This window comes from Oncorhynchus keta, unplaced genomic scaffold (genome assembly GCF_023373465.1).
Source record: "Oncorhynchus keta strain PuntledgeMale-10-30-2019 unplaced genomic scaffold, Oket_V2 Un_contig_2848_pilon_pilon, whole genome shotgun sequence".
Classification (NCBI taxonomy): Eukaryota; Metazoa; Chordata; class Actinopteri; order Salmoniformes; family Salmonidae; genus Oncorhynchus; species Oncorhynchus keta.
Genome location: NW_026286058.1, coordinates 1 through 21,664, shown reverse-complemented (window position 1 = coordinate 21,664; position 21,664 = coordinate 1). Strand labels below are relative to the sequence as shown.

The 21,664-nt window shown below is 49.6% G+C and overlaps 1 protein-coding gene and 2 long non-coding RNA genes across 14 annotated transcripts in view; 1 reads left to right on the top strand and 2 right to left on the bottom strand.

Annotated features, from left to right (window-relative positions):
- The window catches only part of LOC118362110 (exonuclease 3'-5' domain-containing protein 2), a 31,099-nt gene extending 9,933 nt beyond the window's left edge, over window positions 1–21,166 (bottom strand). Inside the window, 6 exon segments of the mRNA XM_052507054.1 lie at window positions 6,781–6,887; window positions 12,017–12,321; window positions 16,194–16,320; window positions 18,267–18,394; window positions 18,534–18,662; window positions 20,616–21,166. Coding sequence (XP_052363014.1) covers window positions 6,781–6,887; window positions 12,017–12,321; window positions 16,194–16,320; window positions 18,267–18,394; window positions 18,534–18,662; window positions 20,616–21,005 — 1,186 coding nt within the window. The 5' untranslated portion in view covers window positions 21,006–21,166.
- LOC127923127 (uncharacterized) lies at window positions 12,678–16,185 on the bottom strand. Of its 10 annotated transcripts, XR_008113437.1 has the most exons (8): window positions 16,074–16,129; window positions 15,695–15,757; window positions 13,850–13,912; window positions 13,724–13,786; window positions 13,552–13,660; window positions 13,426–13,488; window positions 13,019–13,144; window positions 12,678–12,846 (listed from the first exon to the last, which is right to left on the bottom strand). It is a non-coding gene; the product is annotated as an uncharacterized LOC127923127 (long non-coding RNA). The 10 variants fall into 10 exon arrangements; XR_008113438.1 differs by lacking the exons at window positions 13,552–13,660; window positions 13,724–13,786 and having other exon boundaries at window positions 13,426–13,551; window positions 16,074–16,151; XR_008113441.1 differs by lacking the exons at window positions 13,724–13,786; window positions 13,850–13,912 and having other exon boundaries at window positions 13,615–13,660.
- LOC127923126 (uncharacterized) lies at window positions 16,359–17,985 on the top strand. Of its 3 annotated transcripts, XR_008113435.1 has the most exons (4): window positions 16,359–16,719; window positions 16,771–16,870; window positions 16,922–17,596; window positions 17,774–17,985. It is a non-coding gene; the product is annotated as an uncharacterized LOC127923126 (long non-coding RNA). The 3 variants fall into 3 exon arrangements; XR_008113436.1 differs by lacking the exon at window positions 17,774–17,985 and having other exon boundaries at window positions 16,359–16,519; window positions 16,796–16,870; window positions 16,922–17,651; XR_008113434.1 differs by lacking the exon at window positions 17,774–17,985 and having other exon boundaries at window positions 16,359–16,694; window positions 16,922–17,651.
- Window positions 21,167–21,664: the final 498 nt, after the last annotated feature.

Genomic DNA, 21,664 nt, shown 5'->3' with positions numbered 1-21,664 from the left:
TACGGTCAGTGTTGGCACTGCCAGCAGGGTATAAGGTGGTGTTTGTCTACCTCCCCTACGGTCAGTGTTGGCACTGCCAGCAGGGTATAAGGTGGTGTTTGTCTACCTCCTACGGTCAGTGTTGGCACTGCCAGCAGGGTATAAGGTGGTGTTTGTCTACCTCCTACGGTCAGTGTTGGCACTGCCAGCAGGGTATAAGGTGGTGTTTGTCTACCTCCTACGGTCAGTGTTGGCACTGCCAGCAGGGTATAAGGTGGTGTTTGTCTACCTCCTACAGTCAGTGTTGGCACTGCCAGCAGGGTATAAGGTGGTGTTTGTCTACCTCCTACGGTCAGTGTTGGCACTGCCAGCAGGGTATAAGGTGGTGTTTGTCTACCTCCTACGGTCAGTGTTGGCACTGCCAGCAGGGTATAAGGTGGTGTTTGTCTACCTCCTACGGTCAGTGTTGGCACTGCCAGCAGGGTGTAAGGTGGTGTTTGTCTACCTCCTACAGTCAGTGTTGGCACTGCCAGCAGGGTATAAGGTGGTGTTTGTCTACCTCCTACGGTCAGTGTTGGCACTGCCAGCAGGGTATAAGGTGGTGTTTGTCTACCTCCTACAGTCAGTGTTGGCACTGCCAGCAGGGTATAAGGTGGTGTTTGTCTACCTCCTACGGTCAGTGTTGGCACTGCCAGCAGGGTATAAGGTGGTGTTTGTCTACCTCCTACGGTCAGTGTTGGCACTGCCAGCAGGGTATAAGGTGGTGTTTGTCTACCTCCTACGGTCAGTGTTGGCACTGCCAGCAGGGTATAAGGTGGTGTTTGTCTACCTCCTACAGTCAGTGTTGGCACTGCCAGCAGGGTATAAGGTGGTGTTTGTCTACCTCCTACGGTCAGTGTTGGCACTGCCAGCAGGGTATAAGGTGGTGTTTGTCTACCTCCTACGGTCAGTGTTGGCACTGCCAGCAGGGTATAAGGTGGTGTTTGTCTACCTCCTACAGTCAGTGTTGGCACTGCCAGCAGGGTATAAGGTGGTGTTTGTCTACCTCCTACAGTCAGTGTTGGCACTGCCAGCAGGGTATAAGGTGGTGTTTGTCTACCTCCTACAGTCAGTGTTGGCACTGCCAGCAGGGTATAAGGTGGTGTTTGTCTACCTCCTACAGTCAGTGTTGGCACTGCCAGCAGGGTATAAGGTGGTGTTTGTTTACCTCCTACGGTCAGTGTTGGCACTGCCAGCAGGGTATAAGGTGGTGTTTGTCTACCTCCTACGGTCAGTGTTGGCACTGCCAGCAGGGTATAAGGTGGTGTTTGTCTACCTCCTACAGTCAGTGTTGGCACTGCCAGCAGGGTGTAAGGTGGTGTTTGTCTACCTCCTACGGTCAGTGTTGGCACTGCCAGCAGGGTATAAGGTGGTGTTTGTCTACCTCCTACGGTCAGTGTTGGCACTGCCAGCAGGGTATAAGGTGGTGTTTGTCTACCTCCTACAGTCAGTGTTGGCACTGCCAGCAGGGTATAAGGTGGTGTTTGTCTACCTCCTACAGTCAGTGTTGGCACTGCCAGCAGGGTATAAGGTGGTGTTTGTCTACCTCCCACGGTCAGTGTTGGCACTGCCAGCAGGGTATAAGGCTGTGTTTGTCTACCTCCTACAGTCAGTGTTGGCACTGCCAGCAGGGTATAAGGTGGTGTTTGTCTACCTCCTACAGTCAGTGTTGGCACTGCCAGCAGGGTATAAGGTGGTGTTTGTCTACCTCCTACAGTCAGTGTTGGCACTGCCAGCAGGGTATAAGGCTGTGTTTGTCTGCCTCCTACAGTCAGTGTTGGCACTGCCAGCAGGGTATAAGGTGGTGTTTGTCTACCTCCTACGGTCAGTGTTGGCACTGCCAGCAGGGTATAAGGTGGTGTTTGTCTACCTCCCACGGTCAGTGTTGGCACTGCCAGCAGGGTATAAGGTGGTGTTTGTCTACCTCCTACAGTCAGTGTTGGCACTGCCAGCAGGGTATAAGGTGGTGTTTGTCTACCTCCTACAGTCAGTGTTGGCACTGCCAGCAGGGTATAAGGTGGTGTTTGTCTACCTCCTACGGTCAGTGTTGGCACTGCCAGCAGGGTATAAGGTGGTGTTTGTCTACCTCCTACGGTCAGTGTTGGCACTGCCAGCAGGGTATAAGGTGGTGTTTGTCTACCTCCTACGGTCAGTGTTGGCACTGCCAGCAGGGTATAAGGTGGTGTTTGTCTACCTCCTACGGTCAGTGTTGGCACTGCCAGCAGGGTATAAGGTGGTGTTTGTCTACCTCCTACAGTCAGTGTTGGCACTGCCAGCAGGGTATAAGGTGGTGTTTGTCTACCTCCTACGGTCAGTGTTGGCACTGCCAGCAGGGTATAAGGTGGTGTTTGTCACCTCCTACAGTCAGTGTTGGCACTGCCAGCAGGGTATAAGGTGGTGTTTGTCTACCTCCTACGGTCAGTGTTGGCACTGCCAGCAGGGTATAAGGGGTGTTTGTCTACCTCCTACGGTCAGTGTTGGCACTGCCAGCAGGGTATAAGGTGGTGTTTGTCTACCTCCTACGGTCAGTGTTGGCACTGCCAGCAGGGTATAAGGTGGTGTTTGTCTACCTCCTACAGTCAGTGTTGGCACTGCCAGCAGGGTATAAGGTGGTGTTTGTCTACCTCCTACAGTCAGTGTTGGCACTGCCAGCAGGGTATAAGGTGGTGTTTGTCTACCTCCTACAGTCAGTGTTGGCACTGCCAGCAGGGTATAAGGTGGTGTTTGTCTACCTCCTACGGTCAGTGTTGGCACTGCCAGCAGGGTATAAGGTGGTGTTTGTCTACCTCCCTACAGTCAGTGTTGGCACTGCCAGCAGGGTATAAGGTGGTGTTTGTCTACCTCCTACGGTCAGTGTTGGCACTGCCAGCAGGGTATAAGGTGGTGTTTGTCTACCTCCTACGGTCAGTGTTGGCACTGCCAGCAGGGTATAAGGTGGTGTTTGTCTACCTCCTACGGTCAGTGTTGGCACTGCCAGCAGGGTATAAGGTGGTGTTTGTCTACCTCCTACAGTCAGTGTTGGCACTGCCAGCAGGGTATAAGGTGGTGTTTGTCTACCTCCTACAGTCAGTGTTGGCACTGCCAGCAGGGTATAAGGTGGTGTTTGTCTACCTCCTACAGTCAGTGTTGGCACTGCCAGCAGGGTATAAGGTGGTGTTTGTCTACCTCCTACAGTCAGTGTTGGCACTGCCAGCAGGGTATAAGGTGGTGTTTGTCTACCTCCTACAGTCAGTGTTGGCACTGCCAGCAGGGTATAAGGTGGTGTTTGTCTACCTCCTACGGTCAGTGTTGGCACTGCCAGCAGGGTATAAGGTGGTGTTTGTCTACCTCCTACGGTCAGTGTTGGCACTGCCAGCAGGGTATAAGGTGGTGTTTGTCTACCTCCTACAGTCAGTGTTGGCACTGCCAGCAGGGTGTAAGGTGGTGTTTGTCTACCTCCTACAGTCAGTGTTGGCACTGCCAGCAGGGTATAAGGTGGTGTTTGTCTACCTCCTACGGTCAGTGTTGGCACTGCCAGCAGGGTATAAGGTGGTGTTTGTCTACCTCCTACAGTCAGTGTTGGCACTGCCAGCAGGGTATAAGGTGGTGTTTGTCTACCTCCTACAGTCAGTGTTGGCACTGCCAGCAGGGTATAAGGTGGTGTTTGTCTACCTCCTACGGTCAGTGTTGGCACTGCCAGCAGGGTATAAGGCTGTGTTTGTCTACCTCCTACAGTCAGTGTTGGCACTGCCAGCAGGGTATAAGGTGGTGTTTGTCTACCTCCTACAGTCAGTGTTGGCACTGCCAGCAGGGTATAAGGTGGTGTTTGTCTACCTCCTACAGTCAGTGTTGGCACTGCCAGCAGGGTATAAGGCTGTGTTTGTCTACCTCCTACAGTCAGTGTTGGCACTGCCAGCAGGGTATAAGGTGGTGTTTGTCTACCTCCTACAGTCAGTGTTGGCACTGCCAGCAGGGTATAAGGTGGTGTTTGTCTACCTCCTACGGTCAGTGTTGGCACTGCCAGCAGGGTATAAGGTGGTGTTTGTCTACCTCCTACAGTCAGTGTTGGCACTGCCAGCAGGGGTATAAGGTGGTGTTTGTCTACCTCCTACAGTCAGTGTTGGCACTGCCAGCAGGGTATAAGGTGGTGTTTGTCTACCTCCTACGGTCAGTGTTGGCACTGCCAGCAGGGTATAAGGTGGTGTTTGTCTACCTCCTACGGTCAGTGTTGGCACTGCCAGCAGGGTATAAGGTGGTGTTTGTCTACCTCCTACGGTCAGTGTTGGCACTGCCAGCAGGGTATAAGGTGGTGTTTGTCTACCTCCTACGGTCAGTGTTGGCACTGCCAGCAGGGTATAAGGTGGTGTTTGTTTACCTCCTACAGTCAGTGTTGGCACTGCCAGCAGGGTATAAGGTGGTGTTTGTCTACCTCCTACGGTCAGTGTTGGCACTGCCAGCAGGGTATAAGGTGGTGTTTGTCTACCTCCTACAGTCAGTGTTGGCACTGCCAGCAGGGTATAAGGTGGTGTTTGTCTACCTCCTACGGTCAGTGTTGGCACTGCCAGCAGGGTATAAGGGGTGTTTGTCTACCTCCTACGGTCAGTGTTGGCACTGCCAGCAGGGTATAAGGTGGTGTTTGTCTACCTCCTACGGTCAGTGTTGGCACTGCCAGCAGGGGTAAGGTGGTGTTTGTCTACCTCCTACAGTCAGTGTTGGCACTGCCAGCAGGGTATAAGGTGGTGTTTGTCTACCTCCTACAGTCAGTGTTGGCACTGCCAGCAGGGTATAAGGTGGTGTTTGTCTACCTCCTACAGTCAGTGTTGGCACTGCCAGCAGGGTATAAGGTGGTGTTTGTCTACCTCCTACGGTCAGTGTTGGCACTGCCAGCAGGGTATAAGGTGGTGTTTGTCTACCTCCTACAGTCAGTGTTGGCACTGCCAGCAGGGTATAAGGTGGTGTTTGTCTACCTCCTACGGTCAGTGTTGGCACTGCCAGCAGGGTATAAGGTGGTGTTTGTCTACCTCCTCGGTCAGTGTTGGCACTGCCAGCAGGGTATAAGGTGGTGTTTGTCTACCTCCTACGGTCAGTGTTGGCACTGCCAGCAGGGTATAAGGTGGTGTTTGTCTACCTCCTACAGTCAGTGTTGGCACTGCCAGCAGGGTATAAGGTGGTGTTTGTCTACCTCCTACAGTCAGTGTTGGCACTGCCAGCAGGGTATAAGGTGGTGTTTGTCTACCTCCTACGGTCAGTGTTGGCACTGCCAGCAGGGTATAAGGTGGTGTTTGTCTACCTCCTACGGTCAGTGTTGGCACTGCCAGCAGGGTATAAGGTGGTGTTTGTCTACCTCCTACAGTCAGTGTTGGCACTGCCAGCAGGGTATAAGGTGGTGTTTGTCTACCTCCTACGGTCAGTGTTGGCACTGCCAGCAGGGTATAAGGTGGTGTTTGTCTCACCTCCCTACAGTCAGTGTTGGCACTGCCAGCAGGGTATAAGGTGGTGTTTGTCTACCTCCTACGGTCAGTGTTGGCACTGCCAGCAGGGTATAAGGTGGTGTTTGTCTACCTCCTACAGTCAGTGTTGGCACTGCCAGCAGGGTATAAGGTGGTGTTTGTCTACCTCCTACAGTCAGTGTTGGCACTGCCAGCAGGGTATAAGGTGGTGTTTGTCTACCTCCACCACAGTCAGTGTTGGCACTGCCAGCAGGGTATAAGGTGGTGTTTGTCTACCTCCTACGGTCAGTGTTGGCACTGCCAGCAGGGTATAAGGTGGTGTTTGTCTACCTCCTACAGTCAGTGTTGGCACTGCCAGCAGGGGGTATAAGGTGGTGTTTGTCTACCTCCTACAGTCAGTGTTGGCACTGCCAGCAGGGTATAAGGTGGTGTTTGTCTACCTCCTACAGTCAGTGTTGGCACTGCCAGCAGGGTATAAGGTGGTGTTTGTTTACCTCCTACGGTCAGTGTTGGCACTGCCAGCAGGGTATAAGGTGGTGTTTGTCTACCTCCTACGGTCAGTGTTGGCACTGCCAGCAGGGTATAAGGTGGTGTTTGTCTACCTCCTACGGTCAGTGTTGGCACTGCCAGCAGGGTATAAGGTGGTGTTTGTTTACCTCCTACAGTCAGTGTTGGCACTGCCAGCAGGGTATAAGGTGGTGTTTGTCTACCTCCTACGGTCAGTGTTGGCACTGCCAGCAGGGTATAAGGTGGTGTTTGTCTACCTCCTACAGTCAGTGTTGGCACTGCCAGCAGGGTATAAGGTGGTGTTTGTCTACCTCCTACGGTCAGTGTTGGCACTGCCAGCAGGGTATAAGGTGGTGTTTGTCTACCTCCTACAGTCAGTGTTGGCACTGCCAGCAGGGTATAAGGTGGTGTTTGTCTACCTCCTACAGTCAGTGTTGGCACTGCCAGCAGGGTATAAGGTGGTGTTTGTCTACCTCCTACAGTCAGTGTTGGCACTGCCAGCAGGGTATAAGGTGGTGTTTGTCTACCTCCTACAGTCAGTGTTGGCACTGCCAGCAGGGTATAAGGTGGTGTTTGTCTACCTCCTACGGTCAGTGTTGGCACTGCCAGCAGGGTATAAGGTGGTGTTTGTCTACCTCCTACGGTCAGTGTTGGCACTGCCAGCAGGGTATAAGGTGGTGTTTGTCTACCTCCTACGGTCAGTGTTGGGCCTGGCAGTGCTTAGGGCCTGGCAGTGTTTTGGGCCTGGCAGTGCTTAGGGCCTGGCAGTGCTTAGGGCCTGGCAGTGTTTTGGGCCTGGCAGTGCTTAGGGCCTGGCAGTGTGTACCTCCTATTCCTTTATCCAGGTACCACTGGGCCTTCTTCTTGTCGCAGGTACAGAGGGGTTGTCCATCCGGGGCGTAGAGGAAGCAGTTGTCATAAAGAGGAGACTTCCTGCAACACACAGAGCGAACAGAACCCCGGGGGATCAGACTAGTGACTAACACAGAACCCCAGGGGATCAGACTAGTGACTAACACAGAACTTGAGGGGATCAGACTAGTGACTAACACAGAACCCCAGGGGATCAGACTAGTGACTAACACAGAACTTGAGGGGATCAGACTAGTGACTAACACAGAACCCCAGGGGATCAGACTAGTGACTAACACAGAACCCCAGGGGATCAGACTAGTGACTAACACAGAACCCCAGGGGATCAGACTAGTGACTAACACAGAACCCCGGTGGATCAGACTAGTGACTAACACAGAACCCCGGGGATCAGACTAGTGACTAACACAGAACCCCAGGGGATCAGACTAGTGACTAACACAGAACCCGGGGGATCAGACTAGTGACTAACACAGAACCCGGGGGATCAGACTAGTGACTAACACAGAACCCCGGGGGAATCAGACTAGTGACTAACACAGAACCCCGGGGGATCAGACTAGTGACTAACACAGAACCCCAGGGGATCAGACTAGTGACTAACACAGAACCCCGGGGATCAGACTAGTGACTAACACAGAACCCCGGGGATCAGACTAGTTACTAACACAGAACCCCGGGGATCAGACTAGTGACTAACACAGAACCCGGGGGATCAGACTAGAGACTAACACAGAACCCCAGGGATCAGACTAGTGACTAACACAGAACCCCGGGGGATCAGACTAGTGACTAACACAGAACCCCAGGGGATCAGACTAGTGACTAACACAGAACCCCGGGGGATCAGACTAGTGACTAACACAGAACCCCAGGGGATCAGACTAGTGACTAACACAGAACCCCAGGGGATCAGACTAGTGACTAACACAGAACCCCAGGGGATCAGACTAGTGACTAACACAGAACCCCAGGGGATCAGACTAGTGACTAACACAGAACCCCAGGGGATCAGACTAGTGACTAACACAGAACCCCGGGGGATCAGACTAGTGACTAACACAGAACCCCAGGGGATCAGACTAGTGACTAACACAGAACCCGGGGGATCAGACTAGTGACTAACACAGAACCCCAGGGATCAGACTAGTGACTAACAGAACCCCAGTGGGATCAGACTAGTGACTAACACAGAACCCCAGGGGATCAGACTAGTGACTAACACAGAACCCCGGGGGATCAGACTGGTGACTAACACAGAACCCCAGTGGGATCAGACTAGTGACTAACACAGAACCCCAGGGGATCAGACTAGTGACTAACACAGAACCCCAGGGGATCAGACTAGTGACTAACACAGAACCTCGGGGGATCAGACTAGTGACTAACACAGAACCTCGGGGGATCAGACTAGTGACTAACACAGAACCTCGGGGGATCAGACTAGTGACTAACACAGAACCTCGGGGGATCAGACTAGTGACTAACACAGAACCTCGGGGGATCAGACTGGTGACTAACACAGAACCTCGGGGGATCAGACTGGTGACTAACACAGAACCCCGGGGGATCAGACTAGTGACTAACACAGAACCTCGGGGGATCAGACTAGTGACTAACACAGAACCCGGGGGATCAGACTAGTGACTAACACAGAACCTCGGGGGATCAGACTAGTGACTAACACAGAACCCCAGGGGGATCAGACTGGTGACTAACACAGAACCCCAGGGGGATCAGACTGGTGACTAACACAGAACCCCAGGGGGATCAGACTGGTGACTAACACAGAACCCCAGGGGATCAGACTGGTGACTAACACAGAACCCCAGGGGATCAGACTGGTGACTAACACAGAACCCCAGGGGATCAGACTAGTGACTAACACAGAACCCCGGGGATCAGACTAGTGACTAACACAGAACCCCAGGGGATCAGACTGGTGACTAACACAGAACCCCAGGGGATCAGACTGGTGACTAACACAGAACCCCAGTGGGATCAGACTAGTGACTAACACAGAACCCCAGTGGATCTGTGTATCAGACTAGTGACTAACACAGAACCCCAGTGGGATCAGACTAGTGACTAACACAGAACCCCAGGGATCAGACTGGTGACTAACACAGAACCCCAGGGGATCTGACTAGTGACTAACACAGAACCCCAGGGGATAAGACTAGTGACTAACACAGAACCCCAGTGGGATCAGACTAGTGACTAACACAGAACCCCAGTGGGATCAGACTGGTGACTAACACAGAACCCCAGGGGATCAGACTAGTGACTAACACAGAACCCCGGGGGATCAGACTGGTGACTAACACAGAACCCCAGTGGGATCAGACTAGTGACTAACACAGAACCCCAGGGGATCAGACTAGTGACTAACACAGAACCCCAGGGGATCAGACTAGTGACTAACACAGAACCCCAGGGGATCAGACTGGTGACTAACACAGAACCCCAGGGGATCAGACTGGTGACTAACACAGAACCCCAGTGTATCAGACTAGTGACTAACACAGAACCCCAGGGGATCAGACTGGTGACTAACACAGAACCCCAGGGGATCAGACTAGTGACTAACACAGAACCCCAGGGGATCTGACTAGTGACTAACACAGAACCCCAGGGGATAAGACTAGTGACTAACACAGAACCCCAGTGGATCAGACTAGTGACTAACACAGAACCCCAGTGGGATCAGACTAGTGACTAACAGAACCCCAGTGGGATCAGACTAGTGACTAACAGAACCCCAGGGGATCAGACTAGTGACTAACACAGAACCCCAGGGGATCAGACTAGTGACTAACACAGAACCCCAGTGGGATCAGACTAGTGACTAACACAGAACCCCAGTGGGATCAGACTAGTGACTAACACAGAACCCCAGTGGATCAGACTAGTGACTAACACAGAACCCCAGTGGATCAGACTAGTGACTAACACAGAACCCCAGGGGATCAGACTAGTGACTAACACAGAACCCCAGGGGATCAGACTAGTGACTAACACAGAACCCCAGGGGATCAGACTAGTGACTAACACAGAACCCCAGGGGATCAGACTAGTGACTAACACAGAACCCCAGGGGATCAGACTAGTGACTAACACAGAACCCCAGGGGATCAGACTAGTGACTAACACAGAACCCCAGGGGATCAGACTAGTGACTAACACAGAACCCCAGGGGATCAGACTAGTGACTAACACAGAACCCCAGGGGATCAGACTGGTGACTAACACAGAACCCCAGGGGATCAGACTAGTGACTAACACAGAACCCCGGGGGATCAGACTAGTGACTAACACAGAACCCCAGGGGATCAGACTAGTGACTAACACAGAACCCCAGGGGATCAGACTAGTGACTAACACAGAACCCCAGGGGATCAGACTAGTGACTAACACAGAACCCCAGGGGATCAGACTAGTGACTAACACAGAACCCCAGGGGATCAGACTAGTGACTAACACAGAACCCCAGGGGATCAGACTAGTGACTAACACAGAACCCCAGGGGATCTGTGTATCAGACTAGTGACTAACTGTTGGAGGAAATTATAGTTGAAATGATAAATAATGTATACATTTCAATTATAACCATTTATTCTAATTCTATTATGTATGGGCTCTTGGTTAAGCTGTTACTGAAAATGTAAGCAAAACGAATTAGTTGTCTGTACCTCGCGGGAAGTTTAAGGGAGAGGGATGGGGTATCTTTTCTGACAGATAAGAATGGTCCTTGATGTACCATTTGTGGAGGAGAAGATATATTTTAGACAGATTGGAATGTCTGGGTTATGAGGGGAGTAGAAGACATCTCTGGACCTGAAAAACACTGGGCTATTGTGGGAATCGGAGAGAGTGTGGGAAACTGATGATGTCATTTTCAGTTTATAACCTGTGGAAATATGTGTATGTGGTTAGTACTCTCTGGAATTAAACGCTGTTACCTTGGCTTTTAAGACTGGTCTCAATCTACTTCATGCATTATGTGGAAGGACCACTAGAGGGCAGGCTGGGCTCATGGATAGTAGCCCAACAAAGCATGGGAGACAAGGTAACCAGAGTCAATTAAGCACAGCTGACGGTACTAATGACATACTCTCCTTCCCCTATAAAAGAGAGAATGGAACCAGCAGAAAGGAGAAAACTATCTCTGGACCACCGAGAGAGATGTGCTGAAAGAACCCTTCGGTGACAAACCCGTGATTTATGTTTGTTGTAGTTTAAAGATTATCCTATTGTGTTCTTGTTTCATCTGGAGAAGAAGATGTGTTTTTTTTCCTTGGAAGATTTTTCATTGATTATGTTAGAATGTTTTTGTTGACAAAATACCCTCAATAGAGAACTGTGTTCAATCAAGAAAACCTACTCCTGACTCGTTTATTCCACCTTCCCGCTTTAAGTGACGCCTAATTACTTGTACGCTCACAATAATTAATGAACTAGAGCGAGTGCGGGTGATTTGGCTATAAAACATACAGGAATTTAGAAATTCCACTAACAATTGGTCCTTCGATCCGGATCTGAATACCCCTCCCTGTTATCTGGACCAGTTTTTGACTCGTTTTACCAAAGACCTGACCTCTGAATTGAGGTTAAAATTAAAACAGGCCTGCGTATTATCACGGAGTACAGGAAGGGTGACTAGATACAACGAACAGTGCTTATCCCAGTCGGCAGCAGGATATTTATTGATTAAAATGTTATGCAGGAGTTGAATTTGATCAATAATAGGTGCTTGGATATTCTGAACAAATAAAATGGGTTTCTACCGGGGGTATTACCCGAAATCTATAGAAAGGAAGCAGGCCCGAAATTGACCTGTGGTACGGGGCGCTACCATCAAATAAAATAGAGCTTAATAAAGCCTGGTCTTGCAAGCCAGGAATTGAGAAATTCCACTAACACTAACACAGAACCCCAGGGGATCTGTGGATCAGACTAGTGACTAACACAGGAAAATGTATAAAACCCATCTAAAATGAAGGCCAGAATCAAACGTTTACACTAAAGGTTTCCCTAAATGTGGGTGATGATTGTTACTATGAAAGTCAGGCAAATTGTTTGGTATTACGACTCTGAAAACTGGCATTTTCCAGAGGTCAGTAACAAATGCCTGCTCCATGGGCTTGTGCTATGAAAGAGATCCCTGGACAGACAAACCCACCACTGACCGAGCAGCGTAGCCCACACCGAGCGGTTTTCTCTTGTTGTTCCTCCTGGGGTCTGGTACTTGCTGGTCCCCAGTCTCGGGGCTTTCCAAAGTAGGCTGCTGGCGCTTCTTCCTCTTCCTCTCACCGTCCTCTCCCTCTCCTCCACCCCTCTCCCTGAAGGGTGTGTCTACCAGGCCCTGGCAGCGATTGGCCAGCTGGGTATAGCCACTCCCACTGTCAGGTGAGGGCGTGGCGTCTGAGTTGAGGCCCAGCAGGTGGATGAACAGGGCGATGGATACCTGGGCATCTCGGGCTGCGTAAGTTATCTTGGGGTCACAAGACAGAGATTAAATTAAAAATCAGAGACAACATGTTTGAGAGGGATCCCTGAGCAAAATAAAACGGCAGAGGATCGCACTTCTTCACAGCCTAGTAGTTGGTTATATTTGGGATGCAAGGAGATTTGTCGATCAGTTATTCGTCGCAGTCCGACTGCGCTGTAGTTGATCTCAAACAGTAACGATCTTTCCACAGGATCCCTGTATTCATTAGCACTGTTCTAGGATCAGCCACTATGGATCCATCCTGTATTAATTAGCACCAGTAGTGTAGTTTACCTGTTCTGGGATCAGCCACTATGGATCCATCCTGTATTCATTAGCACTGTTCTGGATCAGCCACTATGGATCCATCCTGTATTAATTAGCACCAGTAGTGTAGTTTACCTGTTCTGGGATCAGCCACTATGGATCCATCCTGTATTAATTAGCACCAGTAGTGTAGTTTACCTGTTCTAGGATCAGCCACTATGGATCCATCCTGTATTAATTAGCACCAGTAGTGTAGTTCACCTGTTCTAGGATCAGCCACTATGGATCCATCCTGTATAATATAGCACCAGTAGTGTAGTTTACCTGCTCTGGGGTCAGCCACTATGGATCCATCCTGTATTAATTGGTACTGTTCTAGGATCAGTCACTATGGATCCATCCTGTATTAATTAGCACCAGTAGTGTAGTTTACCTGTTCTGGGATCAGCCACTATGGATCCATCCTGTATTAATTAGCACCAGTAGTGTAGTTTACCTGTTCTAGGATCAGCCACTATGGATCCATCCTGTATTAATTAGCACCAGTAGTGTAGTTTACCTGTTCTGGGGTCAGTCACTATGGATCCATCCGGTATTAATTAGCACCAGTAGTGTAGTTTACCTGTTCTAGGATCAGCCACTATGGATCCATCCTGTATTCATTAGCACTGTTCTAGGATCAGCCACTATGGATCCATCCTGTATTAATTAGCACCAGTAGTGTAGTTTACCTGTTCTGGGATCAGCCACTATGGATCCATCCTGTATTCATTAGCACTGTTCTAGGATCAGCCACTATGGATCCATCCTGTATTAATTAGCACCAGTAGTGTAGTTTACCTGTTCTGGGATCAGCCACTATGGATCCATCCTGTATTAATTAGCACCAGTAGTGTAGTTTACCTGTTCTAGGATCAGCCACTATGGATCCATCCTGTATTAATTAGCACCAGTAGTGTAGTTCACCTGTTCTAGGATCAGCCACTATGGATCCATCCTGTATTAATTAGCACCAGTAGTGTAGTTTACCTGTTCTGGGATCAGCCACTATGGATCCATCCTGTATTAATTAGTACTGTTCTAGGATCAGTCACTATGGATCCATCCTGTATTAATTAGCACCAGTAGTGTAGTTTACCTGTTCTGGGATCAGCCACTATGGATCCATCCTGTATTAATTAGCACCAGTAGTGTAGTTTACCTGTTCTAGGATCAGCCACTATGGATCCATCCTGTATTAATTAGCACCAGTAGTGTAGTTTACCTGTTCTGGGATCAGCCACTATGGATCCATCCTGTATTAATTAGCACCAGTAGTGTAGTTCACCTGTTCTAGGATCAGCCACTATGGATCCATCCTGTATTAATTAGTACTGTTCTAGGATCAGCCACTATGGATCCATCCTGTATTAATTAGCACCAGTAGTGTAGTTTACCTGTTCTAGGATCAGCCACTATGGATCCATCCTGTATTAATTAGCACCAGTAGTGTAGTTTACCTGTTCTAGGATCAGCCACTATGGATCCATCCTGTATTAATTAGTACTGTTCTAGGATCACCTGTATGGATCCATCCTGTATTAATTAGCACCAGTAGTGTAGTTTACCTGTTCTGGGGTCAGCCACTATGGATCCATCCTGTATTAATTAGCACCAGTAGACTGTGAGTTTACCTGTTCTAGGATCAGCCACTATGGATCCATCCGGTATTAATTAGCACCAGTAGTGTCAGTTTACCTGTTCTGGGATCAGCCACTATGGATCCATCCTGTTTAATTAGCACCAGTAGTGTAGTTTACCTGTTCTAGGATCAGCCACTATGGATCCATCCTGTAACTAATTAGCACCAGTAGTGTAGTTTACCTGTTCTGGGTCAGCCACTATGGATCCATCCGGTATTAATTAGCACCAGTAGTGTAGTTTACCTGTTCTAGGATCAGCCACTATGGATCCATCCTGTAACTAATTAGCACCAGTAGTGTAGTTTACCTGTTCTAGGATCAGCCACTATGGATCCATCGGTATTAATTAGCACCAGTAGTGTAGTTTACCTGTTCTAGGATCAGCCACTATGGATCCATCCTGTATTAATTAGTACTGTTCTAGGATCAGCCACTATGGATCCATCCTGTATTAATTAACCAGTAGTTAGTTTACCTGTTCTGGGATCAGCCACTAAATCCATCCTGTATTAATTAGCACCAGTAGTGTAGTTTACCTGTTCTAGGATCAGCCACTATGGATCCATCCTGTAACTAATTAGCACCAGTAGTGGAGTTCACCTGTTCTAGGATCAGCCACTATGGATCCATCCTGTATTAGTTTAGCACCAGTAGTGTAGTTTACCTGTTCTAGGATCAGCCACTTAGGATCCATCCTGTATTAATTAGCACCAGTAGTGTAGTTTACCTGTTCTAGGATCAGCCACTATGGATCCATCCTGTATTAATTAGCACCAGTAGTGTGAGTTTACCTGCTCTGGGGTCAGCCACTAGGATCCATCCTGTATTAATGTAGTACTGTTCTAGGATCAGTCACTATGGATCCATCCTGTATTAATTAGCACCAGTAGTGTAGTTTACCTGTTCTAGGATCAGCCACTATGGATCCATCCTGTATTAATTAGCACCAGTAGTGAGGTTACCTGTTCTAGGATCAGCCACTATGGATCCATCCTGTATTAATTAGCACCAGTAGTGTAGTTTACCTGTTCTAGGATCAGCCACTATGGATCCATCCGGTATTAATTAGCACCAGTAGTGAGTTTACCTGTTCTAGGATCAGCCACTATGGATCCATCCTGTATTAATTAGTACTGTTCTAGGATCAGCCACTATGGATCCATCCTGTATTAATTAGCACCAGTAGTGATGTTTACCTGTTCTAGGATCAGCCACTATGGATCCATCCTGTATTAATTAGCACCAGTAGTGAGTTTACCTGTTCTAGGATCAGCCACTATGGATCCATCCTGTATTAATTAGTACTGTTCTAGGATCAGCCACTATGGATCCATCCTGATTAATTAGCACCAGTAGTGGTTTACCTGTTCTGGGGTCAGCCACTATGGATCCATCCTGTATTAATTAGCACCAGTAGTGATGTTTACCTGTTCTAGGATCAGCCACTATGGATCCATCCGGTATTAATTAGCACCAGTAGTGTAGTTTACCTGTTCTGGGATCAGCCACTATGGATCCATCCTGTATTAATTAGCACCAGTAGTGATGGTTTACCTGTTCTGGGGTCAGCCACTATGGATCCATCCGTATTAATTAGCACCAGTAGTGTAGTTTACCTGTTCTGGGATCAGCCACTATGGATCCATCCGGTTTTAATTAGCACCAGTAGTGATGGTTTACCTGTTCTAGGATCAGTCACTATGGATCCATCCTGTATTAATTAGCACCAGTAGTGTAGTTTACCTGTTCTGGGGTCAGTCACTATGGATCCATCCGGTATTAATTAGCACCAGTAGTGTAGTTCACCTGTTCTAGGATCAGCCACTATGGATCCATCCTGTATTAATTAGCACCAGTAGTGTAGTTCACCTGTTCTAGGATCAGCCAGTATGGATCCATCCTGTATTAATTAGTAGTGTAGTTTACCTGTTCTGGGGTCAGCTGGTCAGCCTCCCAGTTACTGCACCGTAGAGCCATGGATTTATCCAGAGACACATTGAGCAGGTCAGCAGCCAGAGACTTGAGGCTCAAACCATTGTTCAGCACTACCTTCCTGCACAGAAACACACAGGTTCAGAACCAGAGCCTGGGAAATACAGTTGAAGTGGGAAGTTTACACACACACACTTAGGTTGGAGTCATTAAAACTAGTTTACATCCACTCAGGTTTGAGTCATTAAAACTAGTTGGTTTGTTGAAGAGGTAGTGATGGTTAGTTCTTGAGGAGGTAGTGATGGTTAGTTCTTGAGGAGGTAGTGATGGTTTGTTCTTGAGGAGGTAGTGATGGTTTGTTCTTGAGGAGGTAGTGATGGTTTGTTCTTGAGGAGGTAGTGATGGTTTGTTCTTGAGGAGGTAGTGATGGTTTGTTCTTGAGGAGGTAGTGATGGTTTGTTCTTGAGGAGGTAGTGATGGTTTGTTCTTGAGGAGGTAGTGATGGTTAGTTCTTGAGGAGGTAGAGATGGTTAGTTCTTGAGGAGGTAGAGATGTGTTTGTTCTTGAGGAGGTAGTGATGGTTTGTTCTTGAGGAGGTAGTGATGGTTAGTTCTTGAGGAGGTAGTGATGGTTAGTTCTTGAGGAGGTAGTGATGGTTAGTTCTTGAGGAGGTAGTGATGGTTTTGTTCTTGAGGAGGTAGTGATGGTTAGTTCTTGAGGAGGTAGTGATGGTTTGTTCTTGAGGAGGTAGTGATGGTTTGTTCTTGAGGAGGTAGTGATGGTTTGTTCTTGAGGAGGTAGTGATGGTTTGTTCTTGAGGAGGTAGTGATGGTTTGTTCTTGAGGAGGTAGTGATGGTTTGTTCTTGAGGAGGTAGTGATGGTTTGTTCTTGAGGAGGTAGTGATGGTTTGTTCTTGAGGAGGTAGTGATGGTTTGTTCTTGAGGAGGTAGTGATGGTTTGTTCTTGAGGAGGTAGTGATGGTTTGTTCTTGAGGAGGTAGTGATGGTTTGTTCTTGAGGAGGTAGTGATGGTTTGTTCTTGAGGAGGTAGTGATGGTTTGTTCTTGAGGAGGTAGTGATGGTTTGTTCTTGAGGAGGTAGTGATGGTTTGTTCTTCAGGAGGTAGTGATGGTTAGTTCTTCAGGAGGTAGTGATGGTTTGTTCTTCAGGAGGTAGTGATGGTTAGTTCTTCAGGAGGTAGTGATGGTTTGTTCTTCAGGAGGTAGTGATGGTTTGTTCTTCAGGAGGTAGTGATGGTTTGTTCTTCAGGAGGTAGTGATGGTTTGTTCTTCAGGAGGTAGTGATGGTTAGTTCTTCAGGAGGTAGTGATGGTTAGTTCTTCAGGAGGTAGTGATGGTTAGTTCTTCAGGAGGTAGTGATGGTTAGTTCTTCAGGAGGTAGTGATGGTTTGTTCTTGAGGAGGTAGTGATGGTTAGTTCTTGAGGAGGTAGAGATGTGTTTGTTCTTCAGGAGGTAGTGATGGTTTGTTCTTGAGGAGGTAGTGATGGTTAGTTCTTGAGGAGGTAGAGATGTGTTTGTTCTTCAGGAGGTAGTGATGGTTTGTTCTTGAGGAGGTAGATATTTCATATTGTAGACTGTAGGTTCTATCTACCAATGTAATGGTGTGTATAATTTCCAATCCCCAGTATATTAAACAAATATATATATATTTTCCTTTATTATTGTCCCTTAACCTTACCACCCCTCGACTAATTGAGTAAACTAATGGACAGTTCCACTTCTACATTTCACGGACACGGTATATTTTACATTGGTCATCTATGTTCATGTGTATTTAGTCCCAACCTTCAGCTCCACTCAGACCCTCCCATCTATCTCTGAACACCATCCAGTCTCAACCTTCAGCTCCCCTCAACCCCTCCCATCTATCTCTGAAAAGTAATTTATATTTCTGTGATGTAATGTTTAAGAAAAAAAAAGAAGAAGTCTAAAACCTTTATATTTCTCATAGTTTCTACAGATTGTAAATTAAAAAGATGAACATTTGTACTCGGTTGTATTATATAAAAGACGGGCTTTGGTTGATAGTCAAATCTCCAGTAGTACCTTTGTCGTAGTGCGAGATATCTCAGGTCCACGGTACTCCCCAGAGACAGACCGTAGTCTCTGGTCAGACGTTTCCCGTCCTCATAACAGCCCACGCCCACCTTCAGGACATGGGGGTCCCGGAGGACCTATATAATAATACAACAGAATATATGCCATCCCATCCATAATTGTAATATTGGTGTCCCCAGTGGGAATCGAACCTACTATACTGGCATTAAAAAAGCATCATTCTCTACCAACTGAGCCACACAGAGGACCATATACCTCCTTCAAGCTCAGGGGAAAGTCCTGCTGGCTTCCTCGGAGCAGCTGGAGCCTCACCACCACACACAGGCCAGAGTAGGAAGTCATCTGGAGGAGGGAGACCGGAGATGGCTGACCCTTCACTGACACCTGGGGAGGGAGAGGAAGGAGGATGAGGAGGGGAGACGGCTGACCCTTCACTGACACCTGGGGAGGGAGAGGAAGGAGGATGAGGAGGGAGAGGAAGGAGGATGAGGAGGGAGACGGCTGACCCTTCACTGACACCTGGGGAGGGAGAGGAAGGAGGATGAGGAGGGAGACGGCTGACCCTTCACTGACACCTGGGGAGGGAGAGGAAGGAGGATGAGGAGGGAGACGGCTGACCCTTCACTGACACCTGGGGAGGGAGAGGAAGGAGGATGAGGAGGGAGACGGCTGACCCTTCACTGACACCTGGGGAGGGAGAGGAAGGAGGATGAGGAGGGAGACGGCTGACCCTTCACTGACACCTGGGGAGGGAGAGGAAGGTGGATGAGGAGGGAGACGGCTGACCCTTCACTGACACCTGGGGAGGGAGAGGAAGGAGGATGAGGAGGGAGACAGCTGACCCTTCACTGACACCTGGGGAGGGAGAGGAAGGAGGATGAGGAGGGAGACAGCTGACCCTTCACTGACACCTGGGGAGGGAGAGGAAGGAGGATGAGGAGGGAGACGGCTGACCCTTCACTGACACCTGGGGAGGGAGAGGAAGGAGGATGAGGAGGGAGACGGCTGACCCTTCACTGACACCTGGGGAGGGAGAGGAAGGAGGATGAGGAGGGGAGACGGCTGACCCTTCACTGACACCTGGGGAGGGAGAGGAAGGAGGATGAGGAGGGGAGACTGCTGACCCTTCACTGACACCTGGGGAGGGAGAGGAAGGAGGATGAGGAGGGAGACGGCTGACCCTTCACTGACACCTGGGGAGGGAGAGGAAGGAGGATGAGGAGGGGAGACGGCTGACCCTTCACTGACACCTGGGGAGGGAGAGGAAGGAGGATGAGGAGGGGAGACGGCTGACCCTTCACTGACACCTGGGGAGGGAGAGGAAGGAGGATGAGGAGGGAGACGGCTGACCCTTCACTGACACCTGGGGAGGGAGAGGAAGGAGGATGAGGAGGGAGACGGCTGACCCTTCACTGACACCTGGGGAGGGAGAGGAAGGTGGATGAGGAGGGAGACGGCTGACCCTTCACTGACACCTGGGGAGGGAGAGGAAGGAGGATGAGGAGGGAGACGGCTGACCCTTCACTGACACCTGGGGAGGGAGAGGAAGGAGGATGAGGAGGGGAGACGGCTGACCCTTCACTGACACCTGGGGAGGGAGAGGAAGGAGGATGAGGAGGGGAGACGGCTGACCCTTCACTGACACCTGGGGAGGGAGAGGAAGGAGGATGAGGAGGGGAGACTGCTGACCCTTCACTGACACCTGGGGAGGGAGAGGAAGGAGGATGAGGAGGGAGACTGCTGACCCTTCACTGACACCTGGGGAGGGAGACGAAGGAGGATGAGGAGGGGAGACGGCTGACCCTTCACTGACACCTGGGGAGGGAGAGGAAGGAGGATGAGGGAGGGAGACGGCTGACCCTTCACTGACACCTGGGGAGGGAGAGGGAAGGAGGATGAGGAGGGAGACTGCTGACCCTTCACTGACACCTGGGGAGGGAGAGGAAGGAGGATGAGGAGGGGAGACGGCTGACCCTTCACTGACACCTGGGGAGGGAGAGGAAGGAGGATGAGGAGGGAGACGGCTGACCCTTCACTGACACCTGGGGAGGGAGAGGAAGGTGGATGAGGAGGGAGACTGCTGACCCTTCACTGACACCTGGGGAGGGAGAGGAAGGAGGATGAGGAGGGAGACAGCTGACCCTTCACTGACACCTGGGGAGGGAGAGGAAGGAGGATGAGGAGGGAGACGGCTGACCCTTCACTGACACCTGGGGAGGGAGAGGAAGGTGGATGGGGAGGGAGAGGAAGGTGGATGAGGAGGAGAGGAAGGAGCGGAAGACTCGACAGGAAATAGACTTTTACATGCAAAACGAACTCGTGCGCCCAGGCCCTTACCCATTCGCAGTCCAGCCCGAGGACGGGGTAGACTGATAGCTCCTTTTGCAGTGACGGCCACAGCTGCTCCCAATCCTCCTCAGAGCTCACCATCACTGACTGCACTGCCAAGAGCTGGTCAGCAGGGGGCAGTGAAACAGGCAGGAGGAGGTCCAGGCTCTGACCAGGGGTTAGCTGGGACTCGACGAGCTCCACAACCACAGGCTTTGGTTTCACAGGACCCAGCTGTTCCACTGATACAGGACCAGTGCTGACCCCTATCTGACCCGGAGCTAGACGCCGCTTCTTCTGTGTCCTCAGGGTTGGCTGTCGCCATAGTAACAGGCCTCCCAAGGTGGCCCCCAACAGGGTGACCACCGTAGCCATCAGGGCTTTAAATCTAGTAGCCATCTTGGGTTTCAGAGGTGCCGATTTGGTTAGAGCTGGTTGGTTGTGTGGTGTGTAGAGGGGTGTAGGTAGATAGACCTTTACAGATCAAATTGAAGTTTGTTCAGAGATACTGGTGATGTCAGCATTTTGGGGAACAGCAAGATTTGTCCTGTCCAACGTCGGCGCCTGTGAAGAGAGAAGACTATTGGTTAGTAGAAGACACCTCATCCCCTGGGAAATAATCTGCTATAGTCACATGTCATCACTACAGGACAACTCAACCTGCTATAGTCACATGTCATCACTACAGGACAACTCAACCTGCTATAGTCACATGTCATCACTACAGGACAACTCAATCTGCTATAGTCACATGTCATCATCACTACAGGACAACTCAACCTGCTATAGTCACATGTCATCACTACAGGACAACTCAACCTGCTATAGTCACATGTCATCACTACAGGACAACTCAATCTGCTATAGTCACATGTCATCACTACAGGACAACTCAATCTGCTATAGTAACATGTCATCACTACAGGACAACTCAACCTGCTATAGTCACATGTCATCACTACAGGACAACTCAATCTGCTATAGTCACATGTCATCATCAATCTACAGTCACATGTCATCATCACTACAGGACAACTCAATCTGCTATAGTCACATGT